Source organism: Nelumbo lutea, chromosome 4, assembly GCF_056320005.1.
Source record: "Nelumbo lutea isolate HS-2025 chromosome 4, American lotus-T2T, whole genome shotgun sequence".
Lineage (NCBI taxonomy): Eukaryota > Viridiplantae > Streptophyta > Magnoliopsida > Proteales > Nelumbonaceae > Nelumbo > Nelumbo lutea.
The window spans coordinates 46,209,471-46,222,079 of NC_142687.1; the positions used below are offsets into that span (position 1 = coordinate 46,209,471).

A 12,609-nucleotide genomic window follows, 5' to 3' on the forward strand; every position below is an offset into this window, starting at 1 on the left:
ACGAGGTTAATTCTGGCTTTGTTCAAATTATCTCCATAACAAGGCCGTAAGAAATTCATCGAAGAATGTAAAATTTAAAGGTAAATTGTTGAAATCTCTCCTAAAATTTTTGGTTGTTGCTGAAACCTCATTTGATGTTTAGTCATTGCAATTATCTCCTCTTAACTTTTTAACACAGTTATCATCCTCTTTGTTATAATCCTCTAAAAAAAGATATAAAAATATCCAAAATATCTATATAGTTATTTTTGACCAAAATGTCTATTTTTTAAATTTTGCTATATGAAATTTCCATCTCTTTTCTGAAATTGATTTATTTTTTAAATCTAGTCAATCACTCAAATGTAGAACCGTAACTTTACATTCATTTTTTGTGTTCTTTATAAAGTTTGTATTGTTTTATCTTTTTCTTAGAAACTAGCCTCAATAGTAATTGTACAAGTATTTTGGACATTTTGTGTCTCTTATTACAATATCTATTTGCAACTCTGTTATAAAATTCAGGTGAGGTTTCAGCAATGGTAAAAAATTTAGGGGGAGATCTCAGCTATTTATGCAAAATTTAAAAATATTTAGAGATTCATGAATGATGAACCTACCCTGGAGATTTTATCCAAAAAATAAATAAATAACCTACTTTGGAGGCTAGGCCATCACTAGCCGAGTTATCTTCTGAGAATGCTTGTCTATAATAAATTGATATCTAAACAGCTCCTCCACAGTCCACCCTTAAGATACTCTCTTTCTCTCTCTCTCTCTCTTACTACTCTGTGCTTTTGTGTTGCTGAGCTTTTCTAGCTAGCAAAAGAGAAATGGATCTGATCCACAGGTTCTTGAACATGGTGGCTCCTCCCATCGCTCTCATCATTCTATGCGTAGCATTACCTCCCTTATTCCTTCTAAGATTCATCCGCTCCATCATAGGATCCTTCACCAGTGAGTGCATGATTGGAAAAGTTGTTCTCATCACTGGCGCTTCATCTGGGATTGGCGAGGTTATGCAAATTAAACCAAATTTAATTCTTTCCGTCAAACATTTAACTAAACTATTCCATCCATGAATTACTTAACCTGATCAATATTGATTTCACAGCACCTGGCTTATGAGTACGCGAAGAAAGGAGCATTTTTAATCCTTGTTGCAAGAAGAGAAAAGAAACTTAGAGAAGTTGCTGCCAAAGTTTGTCAAATTGGATCCCCTGGTGTTCTGATTGTTCCTGCAGACGTCTCCATAGCTGATGAATGCAAGCGATTTGTTGAAGAATCAGTGAAACGCTTCGGTCGTTGTAAGTTCAAATTAAACTTCAAATATCCATCAGACTTCTCCTGCTTCTTCCTTTGAATGAAAAGAAACCAAGTGTTCAATAATTTGAAAAAAGAAAAAGAAAAAAATATAGAACAAAGGATAGCTGCGCTTGTATCCATATAATATGCAAAGGTCCAAGGAATTTCCAGAAGGTAACTATCAAAAACGGAATTTTCTAAAGGTGACGGAACTGACGATGATCTGGGTTTGGTTAGCCCAACCATAACTCGATTCAACACAACCGGGTTATGACAAACCAACCCTTACTTGAGAAAGATGGAGAGTTATTGTATACTTTTGTCTCGAGGTGATGGTGGGTTTTGACATGGGCCCAGTTACCCCCGGCCAAGAATAACCAATCCCAACACGAGAAAAACCGGCCGGGTTGGTTCACTGTTGCATGTAGTAAACAGTGGTTTCTGAAAACAGAAAATAATACAGGCTGCTCCATATATTTTGGTAAACTGAGTTTTATACCTTGAAATATACAATGAAAGCTTCGATGATCTGTTTCTGCAGTGGATCATCTGGTGTGTAATGCTGGCATTGTTAGCTATTGCAAATTCGAAGAAAGCCTTGATTTATCAAATTTCAAAGCTGTGATGGTAAAATCTGTAATAAGAACTTCAGAATCCTCTTCATTTCTCTATATATGTAGGGAAAATTTACAAGTAACGTTAATTTGTTGTGTTTTTCTACATGTTTAGGATGTTAACTTTTGGGGATCAATCTATCCAACTTATTATGCAATTCCGTATCTCAGAAAGAGCAGGGGCAAGATCATTGTGAACACCTCAGGCACTGGGTGGTTAATGTCACCATTGGCGAGTTTATATGGTGTAAGTAAGGAGCCAAATAGATGGTTTCAACCATTCTTCTTTTATTCTTTTCTCCTTTTATTTTTATAGAGCTAAACTTCTTCTACTTCTCTGGTGATTTTCAGGCAAGTAAAGCAGCATTGATAAACTTCTACGAGACACTGAGAATTGAGTTGGGTTCAGATGTCAAAATAACCATAGCTGCTCCTGGATTTACTGAATCAGAAATCGTCACCCAGGGAAAACACCTTACCAAGGAAGGTGCAGTAGTTGAAGTAGATAAAGGAATGACGGACGTAAGTAACTAAAATCTAGTTTGTGCTTCAAGGTTCTAGCTCAACTTCTTATCAATATTTTAATTCAAAATCTATATCCAGATCTAACTATTCTTCTGGTTAAGAGACCACAAGGTATTGTACCAACATTTTGCTTGAGTTGTACCATCCGGTTGCAGAATGCCCATAAAGGGGTCCCTGAACCTGAGGTCCTCCACACGTCATGGTGTCCTGACCGTATTGAGAGAAATATTCGACCTGGTACATCTAGATTTTCTTGGAAAACCAAATTCCGACAAAAGCATTCGTATTTATCCCTTAACAACATGTGCAACTCTCTAACGAGAATTGTGTTATTAGGGTTTATTAGGGCCAGGCTTATGTTTTAGGCCTGGGATTTGGGCAGATCGGCTTCAGTCAGTTTTAGACCCGGGTGTTCGAACATCCTTTAATGCCTTACATTGGGATGGGGAGATATTCCTAATGCAAGGTTATAAAGGCTATTCCAACGGGCCTTGCATACTGATTGAATCTGGTTTCGATTTGGACTGGGTTGGTCCCATGCCAAAGATATAACCCTTAACTAAGGCTTTAAGGTTGCATTTGGCATTCCTTATTTTAAGGATTTATCTTCTTTTTATTGTTAAAGTGTTTATAAATACTGAATTTTTAACTATAAAAATGAATCAAATCCTTTAAAAAAGAAATGCCAAACACAGCCTATGCCCAGCCCATTTCAACGCTAACCCATTATCACCCCTAGAGTAGAGTAGAGGTAAGTCAGGGTCATAAAATAGTTTTTTGTGAAATTAGCTTTTCGGGTTTCCTTAAAACTAAATTAAATTATTGTTTAATGACACATGAAGATATTAATAAGGGTGTATGGCTTCAGGCTAGATCAGATTTCCAAAACTTCGGCCCTACCCCAACCATCAAAAAATCAGATTGTGTCATCCGACCTTTGCCAAAGCAATTTTTGAAAGGCACAGCCCAATTGGGGCCAAATCGGATTAGGTTAGTTGGGTTGGTCCCTGCCAGTCGCATCTACAAGGCTGAGAATAAAGCTGTAATATATTAGCTACAACCAACTAGTACTGACCTTGGATGAGCTTAAGGCTGTGTTTGGTATGAAAGAAAAGGTAGGAAAAGGCCAAGCACAACCTCAAGATTTGTGATTTTAAAGCCCAAAAGCACGAAGTCCCAATTTTTGGCTTCATGCTTTGGGACTGAAAGGTATTCTAGCATTTGATTGTTATGCTTTTAGAAGCAAATCTTTATTAAACATTGAAAAATACTTTTTAGCTCAATTTTTGCTTTTCATAACCCAAAGTTTAAAGGCAAAAGCTTATCCAAATAAAACTTAATTTTTCTTTCTCTTATAGATCTATGGGTCTATACAATGGGCGCTAAGTCCAAAGCCCAGATTTCCTGAAAGCAAAAATGGTACACACAACACCCCTTTAATTTATGGGTGCAGGTAGGTTGTTGAGCAAAATTTAGAATTGAAGATAGCTAGGTTCGGAAAAAAACCCAAGGTTGTGTGTGAAACTTTGAACGCCCATATCTAATGATTGTTTTTGGTAGGTGCGAAAAATTGAACTATCAGGAAGGAAGTTGTACTTGGCCTGCTTCCTATAGTCCTCACTCTCATTAGACATTATTCTGCTCTGTACAATCTTTACACATGAAATGTTAACCTTTTCAGAACTGCAATGGCTCCTCTCCCTAAGCACAGATAGCCCTTTATTTTAACAGCCTTTTGGGTTAAACTACCTTACTGTAAAAGACTCCATGCACTTGGCCCTCTACTTACTATTTTATCAATTATCATGAGCAAAAGCACAACAAAAACTTGCACAAGTTCGACCTGAGAAAATCTAGAGTTATAGGAACAAAAATAGTTTTCTGGGTGAAAATGAATATAATATATTTAGATGCGTTTGCTAAACCAACGCCACCGACCAAGTCCAAGTAGACGTAGACCTAATATTGGTCTGGGGCTGAACCCAAGGGTTGAGTGCACTCAAATTGTAATCTAACATAGGTATTTCTGTAGACAAAAGAACACATTAGCTCTATCCCTATTATGAATTACAATATTTTATTTATCAAGAATCGGAATTCTCTCAAAGAACCAATCAATCTAAAAACTTGATTTTCAGTTCCATTTTAGCTTGGCTTACTTCTACTGGGGCTTGGGTTGAATATTTGAAATACTTGACCAGACCTCGCCCATCGAGAAGATAGATATATAGGACTTCTTTTATATGCATTTTAGATTGGTTAAACCCAACAACCAAGTAAATTAGATTAAGCTAGAAATACAAAAGATGTGAAGGAATTAACTATAATCTATCTCAAATTTTCAATCAGTCTCTGGGTTAGATCATTCTCTGATATAATCTTGAAATTATTACTAATACATGGGTATTAACAACTAACAGTTGTTGCGTATAGGCATTAGTCGGCACAGTTCCGGTTCAGAGTGCAGGAGATTGTGCGAAGGGCATTGTGGATGGGGCATGCCGAGGAGATAGGTACGTGATAAAGCCATCTTGGTCCAAACCATTCTTCTGGGTCAAGTTTGTGTCCCCTGATATTGCTGAAAGAGGCGCTCACTGGCTATTCATGAGGAAGAGGGGCACCTTTTAGATGGATACAACAACTTCAATAATGGATGCATTTAGCATTAATTTCAATCGTGTGAGGTTAAAAAGACTAAGGGTTCAACTGGGTTCTTTGAATAACTGTCCTATTGTGGATCTTCGTTTTGGGATTTAATTGTTATTTAAATGAGTTGAAACTATTACATGTTTTAACATAATCAATGGAGATAGAAAAACATATTTGGTATGCGTTGGTCCATCTGTACTCTTACGTTTATTGATATATAACATATGGTTCAACAGATCCCTAAATAAAATTGTCATTCAAAATTCCAAATTAATGTTTTTGACTCATCATTGACCGGGCTGATTAAACCATTTAATCGGTCATTCAGTCACAATACCGGCTTGGGTTGACCCTTCATTTGCCTTAATAACTAAGGTAAAAATATCAATACGATATGTCTGATATGGGGCGTATCGTATTGGTATCGGACCTGACTGTCAGTCGTGCCTATTGGTCTGATACGCTATTGTATCAACATATATCATATAATATCAGGTGATACAATCTAATAGCACCAATATGGCAGCGTATCACGCGTTCTCGTCCATGCCTTCATATGACAACTATAAATTGTGTCTCACTAAAGTGACACAATGATCAAGAGCATATGTCTCTTCAACCACCAAGCTACTTATAACTTTTTGATAATAAAACAAATACATTAGCCTTTATCAATATTAAAGTCTAGTAGTTTACATACAACCCAAATAAATAATATATACTAATATTCAACAACTCCAACTATAAATTAAAAATAATTTTTAAAATTAGTATTTTATGAACAATGGAATAAATAATTTATCAAACCTACATATATACTAAAAATTGATTTTAAATCTCAAGAAATTTATATAAATAAAATTATAATTAATAGAATAATTATTTTAAAACTTAAAATTTATAAATTTGCACATTATATGTATATTAAAATTTTTATAAATTATTAATTAATATTTTAATTTGCATTAAATAATAATGTCTTTACTATTTAAAAAATAAAAATATTATTTACAAAATATTTGAGAATATAACATAAATTAAATTGGTCAATTCCAGTAATATACATTTATATAAAAGATAAAATAATTTTGTATTTTAGAAATTTTATAAAATAAAAATATTAATAATGGAATAATTATTTTAGTAATTAAAATTTATGAATTTTATATGATATATATCTTTAAAATTTTAATAGATTTGATATAGTTTAAGGTAAGATTATATATTTTTTATAAATTATTAATTAATACTTTACTTTACATTTTATATAACATATTTATTTTTTAAAAAATGAAAATAACATATTTATTTGAGAATTGATTTTTTGTTAATGTTAAAAAATAAAAATAGTAAAATAGAAATATCGATATAGTAATTCAAATAGAATAGTTGCATATGTTTTGTGCATTAGACTTTAATAGAGTATAAAATAATAATGGCTTTGTGCATGTATTAATTTCTAAGAATATATATAGTATGTCTTAGATTCTTGATTGAGGCACTATAAATAAAATTGCATAATATCTATACATCTAGCTATATTAGTTGTAATATATTTATCATATATACCATTAAAATATAAAGCTCCTATGTATTTATATATTATTTAAATTATTTTGACATTAAACTGAATACTATTAATATATTTATAGAATTTTTGTGCATTTTCCTAACTTATCCAAACATTTCCATATTTTCCATCCATATCTATACGTTTCCTAAACGCATCTGTATCCATATTCGTATCCAATTTGTCTAATACGATGCCCGATTCCAATACTTTGATCCTTATTAATAATCCATTGACTCGGTGAAAAGCCGACAATTGAGGCAATACAAGTGAATAATGGGTCATAGGTCTTTTTTTCTTATTCTCCATTTTTAGCTTTCAAATTCTTATTTGCTGGCTTGTTGCACTTCGTTTGGAGTTTACATCGCACCCTACAAGGTGTGTGGTGCACCCACCATGTGTTGGGAATATCTCCCTAAAGCAAATACGGGAGATGTTCCCAATGCACAGTGAGATGTGCATGTGGGGCGCTGATGTGATCTCTTTGTCTTTAGGCATATCATGGTTTAAGTTTGACCAAGCCGAGCTGAGCTAAGCTCGAGCTTATGACTAAAGGCTATACACGAATGAATGACCAATTCTGTTGGATACCTAACATGTAGCAGAGACCTGGCTACTAAGAACCCATAGAGAAATATGGTCACTTGACCAATACATATTGTGAGCTTCTATAATAGCGTTTTAGTTGGAATTATGTGGTCCTATGTCCATTGAGTTGAACCTACTCATGTTTCCATTCTGCTATGGAGCAATCCCAGTTTGCAATATAGAATAGAGTTCCATTCTTCTCCTACGATTATAAATAACACCCAATAGATGATTTCAATGTACCATCGGTGAAAGCTTGGGGAAAGTAATCCAGACAGCATGATTGGAGAGTACCCTTCTCAATATCCAATGACCATTTGAAATAGTTGAATCCTAGGAGATTAAGCTTCATATGGAATAAGTGGCTTCCTTCGACAATGGGCACTATTAAATTCAATATTCACGGGGCCTCAAGGGGTAACTCCAGGGAGAGTGTTGGGGGTTGTATTTTTAGAAATCATGAGGAATCCTTTCTTTTTGATATTGCCCACTACATTGGCTTTTGCTCAAATATGAAGGCCAAGCTGATATCCCTTCTGCAAGTTGTCTTAAATGCCAAGGATCTCAACCTGAGATCCCTTTGGATTGAAAGTGATTCAAAGTTTGCTATAGATATTCTAAACAAAAACTGTTCATGTCCAATGTAGGTGCTAGGCATTGTTGATCAAATTACTAAGGCTACTGAAGATTTTGAAATCAGGGTCACTCAATATTCTCAGATAAGGAAATATAGTGGCTGATTCACTCGCCAACTTTGGTTGTGATGAGAGAAATGAGGTTATGTTTTATTTGAAGCAAGAGTTGCCTAGACAAACAAGATGTGCATTAAAGTTTGGGGTTAAAAAAATCTCCCGAATCAATGGCCTTCCATATGAACATTTTCCCACAAGGGCTAGGTGAAGATCAGCACAATTTTTTGCATTTCTTCATCAGAGAAGAAAATTGCAAGCTCCCCCCATGAAGAGAAAATGCCTCGGTCACGCCTGATCAACTTCCAAACTAAGGAGAAACACAATGAATTTGTAAAGGATCAAGAAGGATCCCCAAGGGATCAGGTTTGACAGTTGAGGCTTCTCCCATTCTTTAGTTGACAAATTTAGTTCGGTTTTTAAAATCAAGAAAACTTGACAAGGTCTTACATGCCCCAACTAAGCATATCCCCAGCTTTTCCGATGATGGATGTTCTAGTATTCAAGGGTCGAGTGCCCACTGGCTCTCTTCACATTTTCAAGAAAAGTAACTTGAATAAAAACCTCAATCTCTTAAGAAATAATATTACTGCAAAACTGAAAGCTATTAGAAAGTTCAACATATTTTCAACAAAATCAATAACACCTATAATGAGGAATACTTCATCCATTTAAGATGAGCTAATCTTTTATTTAAGGTATTGTATTGCAAAATAAAGATAACAAAATGCCTCAGCCCTTGTACAATGAGAGAATGTACATTTGGAATATACAAAAGACCTATAAGTCAGCTAAGAAAAGGTCCAACTTACAAAAAAATAAAAGTTGGACACCATTAAAAGCCCTTTGTACAATTGACCATTAACACAGCTATCCTATAACTTTGTTCAAGACTGAATATACATCATTATACATATAGACAAAAATCTAGTTGTTCCTTCACTTCCGAAGGGCCCATAGGATAATAACAGGAAAAATCCTCCAAAGCACCTTGCCCTGAACATTAAAACCCTTGAAGTTCACCATTGCAGAAGCTGAAGGATTGAAGCAAGCACACAAAACAATTACCAAAACAAGACCAAACCATTTTCCAAAGCCGATGACAAAAACTATAGTGGATGAAGATGTAATTACAGGAGTTAGGAACTTCATTGCAAAAGCATTGCAGTTGTACAACCCAACTATAATACGTCAATTTCAAGAACTTTCATGAAAAGCCATATATCTTGATTTTTCAAGTGGTGCATTAGATAATAAAGGAAAAGAATTATATCCGGATCCATACTTGTTAGCCAATTCAATCTTTGCAAAACCCCCTAAAGGACCAAGCCACCATATCCGGATCCATTATCCAATCGGTTACTAGCTTAGAGTCATTGACAATTAATGATCCAATACAACCAACCTAACTAGCAATACAGTTATATTATCAGTCATGCTTGGATAAACACCCTCTTATACTAGAGGGCTCCATATTGCTTAGGTTGTATCCATTAAGGTTTAACTTGGTAAAACCTTCTTCAGGGGGCCTCCAAGCTACCACAGGCTTATCACTCCTAGTAGAGCTTTTTGCAACCGCTTCTCAATTCCTCCTTAAATCATTAAAGGAAAAATGTGAAAACAAATATGACGTTTTTACCCAATTTATAGTCCAGCTAAGAATACACTCATAATCTGTAGTCAAATCTCTCCCCTTATTAGTAAGTGCGGGCCTTTCATGAAGAAATCATCCAACTGAGCCTTGCACATAGAATGTAATGGAACAAAAATTTCTAATCTTCATATATGAAAAGGTAGGATCAAGATTTGAACAAACTGTCTTGTACATGTAGAATTTTGGAGTTAGACAGGGGGCTCCACCTAAGTACAGTAACATTATCCCACTATCTACCACATAGCTACCACCATCTTCCCCTGTTTATCCCTTACACTCCATTCTCTAACTTGATAGGATTGCTTCCTCAATAAAATCATTAAACCAGGCTATCACATCTATCCCTTCTGGGAATACCATGGCCATTTTCATCCCTCCAATGTTCAAGACCATCTTCCCTTTCACCCTAAATCTTTCCAAAAGAAATTACTTTGCCCTAATCTTCAAAGGTTTTCTCCACATGGCAACCTACTTGTACTCACATATTGTTTCAATCCTACAAATTCTAGACACTCTTGCTCAATGAAACTATCTTGCAAAGCACATTATTTTCTATGGCAATGAATGATGTTTTGTTTCACATAGCTCGGGAGGTAAGGCCCAGCTTAGAATCACCTTCCACCTCAAGTTACCTGAATCCTGATTGCTTTCTTGTTGATCATAAGATGTTCCCAACTTCCTTCCAAGACCTCCATTCCCATTACTTTAGGATCTACAACTTTTATTGGTTTTCTAGAAAACAAAAAAGAAATTGTGTTGACAACAAAAAATGCCCCATATAGGCATGTGCACTTTGCCTATTCCTACCAGACCTTGTGTGTCCAAATATAATGTACAGTAATTATTAGGCTAGCTATAAAGAAAGGAAGGCCCATTTTACCTCTCACCAAAATTGAGTTAGGATTAAAAACATTTATGAGTTTTCAAAAACAAAGAAAATGTTACAACTACACACATGCCTCAATTAGAGGCATCCTTGGCATACCAACCATACACAATCCACAAATAAGCATGTCCATTGGTTCCTATGATAGCTGACTTGGGGTTGAGAAATTTTCTTGGTTTTCAAAAATCAAGAAAAGTTAGTTACTGACTTACTTGATCATCTTTTTCATGGTATATATTAAAAAAACTATTAATTTGAGTATGAGAGCAGTTATGGCCACATGACCTCTAAGGCTTTTGATTTAGGGTAAAGAACTTTTCTTAGTTGTGAATTATTTAGTAGGGATTCAATGGTAATCATACAAGTCAATAGGTAATTTCTTATAGATGGTAAACACTTTCATAAGTTTGAGTGGCTTTCTTTTAAGTTGTAAACACTTTAATTGTAGAGTTGAAGTTGGGGGACAAGGTAGTTGTTGGCAATCTAGTACCAATCTTAAACAAAATTTGGTAGCGGAGTCAAGCAATCATGCAATTGTATTTCATTTATGGAAAAATGAATTGAAAGATATAGGACAAATCATTGAAGATGCAAAGTGTTTTCGAAGTGCACTTATAAAGTATTTAGTGGCTCATTGTTTTGAGTATAGGTTCATAACTAATAAACCTGATCACATAATTGCATCATGTAAAGTTGATGGATGTCATTGGGTTGCTGGTGCAAGTTCTAGAAGAGGAACATCATATGTTACAATATACAAGTTCATTCACAACCATACTCATACTTCTGGTGACGTGTGCAGATAATCTTAGGGCATCTCGTAAGTTTATAGCAAATGTTATAGTGCAAAAACTTTGAGATAGTCCTAAATACCCTCATAGAGAGATTATGAATGACTTACATAGAAAATTTTCTATGGACATTGATTATTTACAAGCATGGAGGGGTAGATAGACAACAAAAGAAAGAATAAATGGAAAGACAAAAGATTTGTATAAATTGCTACAATGGTATTGTCAACGGCTAGAAGAATCGAATCCGGGCATAATTGCAAGGTGTACAATGGATGAACAAGGTTGATTCCACCAATTGTTCATAGTTTATAATGCATGTCTTCATGGGTTTCGTGTTGGATGCTAACCTATTTTATCTATTGATGCTACATTCCTAAAATCCCAGTATTTTGGACAATTACTTGGTGCAACAACATTTGATGCAAATGATGGAATGTTTCCAGTTGCTTTCGGTGTGGTGTCATCTGAGAATGAGGATGATTGGACATGGTTTTTACAAAACCTGAAGGATGCATTAAATGATAGTAGGGATATCATCATTCTTTCAGATCATAATAAGAACATTTTGGCTGTAGTAAATAAGGTGTTTGATTCTACTTTACATAGCCATTGCTTCAGACATTTATAAGAGAACTTCAAGAAATTTTTGAGACGTTTTAAACTAAGTTCTAGAAACTTTGAGTTATTTGATGAACAATTTGTGAGATTGGGATACACTTGCTTTGAACATGAATTTGATAGTATATTGGCATCTTTGCCACTATTGTCTGAAGAAATTAAGGAATGGGTGTACAAACAAGATCTAATACACTGGGCAAATTGCAAGTTTCCTGCAAAGCGGTATGATAAGATTAATTCAAATCTTGCAGAATCATTTAATGCATGGATCTTGCATAAGAGAGAAATTCCAATTATGTCTTTAATTGAACATCTTGGTCAAAAATTGGGGAGCTGCTTTACAATAGGCATATTGATGTCTCATTGTGGGATATTTCATTTGGAAAGCACATTGATGGCAAGATAAAAGAACAATTGGGTGTTATTGTAGAGTACACAATAATTCGATACTCTGAAGTTTTTTTTTTTTTTATGTAAAAGGGCCATACCATAGCCATGGAGTTGATTTTGGAAAGAGGACATGTACATGTAGATATTGGCAAATGGTTGGTTTACCATGCAAGCATGTATGTGAAATTATAAAATAATATAACTAGAATGTGTATGAATTTGTAGAATCATGCTATTTGAAAGAAGCATAAGAGCTTATTTATTCTAAATGCATGCACCCTCTTCCAACATTTGATATGCCATCTATTGATGAGTTAATTGAAGATGGGATGTGTGGTTTGTCAACCA

At 34.7% G+C, this 12,609-nt stretch overlaps 1 protein-coding gene across 2 annotated transcripts; it reads left to right on the forward strand.

The window, feature by feature from the left end:
• The first annotated feature begins 690 nt into the window (after window positions 1–690).
• LOC148855559 (11-beta-hydroxysteroid dehydrogenase 1A-like) lies at window positions 691–5,252 on the forward strand. Of its 2 annotated transcripts, none has more exons than XM_088982855.1 (6): window positions 691–995; window positions 1,094–1,286; window positions 1,826–1,911; window positions 2,014–2,145; window positions 2,250–2,420; window positions 4,844–5,073. In XM_088982855.1, exons 1-6 carry the CDS (start codon window positions 813–815, stop codon window positions 4,934–4,936), a joined length of 858 nt encoding a protein of 285 aa, XP_088838981.1. In that variant the 5' UTR covers window positions 691–812; the 3' UTR covers window positions 4,937–5,073. The 2 variants fall into 2 exon arrangements, with proteins under 2 accessions (XP_088838981.1, XP_088838980.1); XM_088982854.1 differs by having other exon boundaries at window positions 694–995; window positions 4,857–5,252.
• Window positions 5,253–12,609: the final 7,357 nt, after the last annotated feature.

Bases quoted from the DNA above. Each gene is read 5' to 3' on its own strand.
- LOC148855559 (XM_088982854.1), top strand. From the start codon at position 813: ATGGATCTGATCCACAGGTTCTTGAACATGGTGGCTCCTCCCATCGCT. The intron at 996-1,093 runs GTTATGCAAATT...TTGATTTCACAG, and splicing joins CTTCATCTGGGATTGGCGAG to CACCTGGCTTATGAGTACGC. The intron at 2,421-4,856 runs GTAAGTAACTAA...TGTTGCGTATAG, and splicing joins TAGATAAAGGAATGACGGAC to GCATTAGTCGGCACAGTTCC.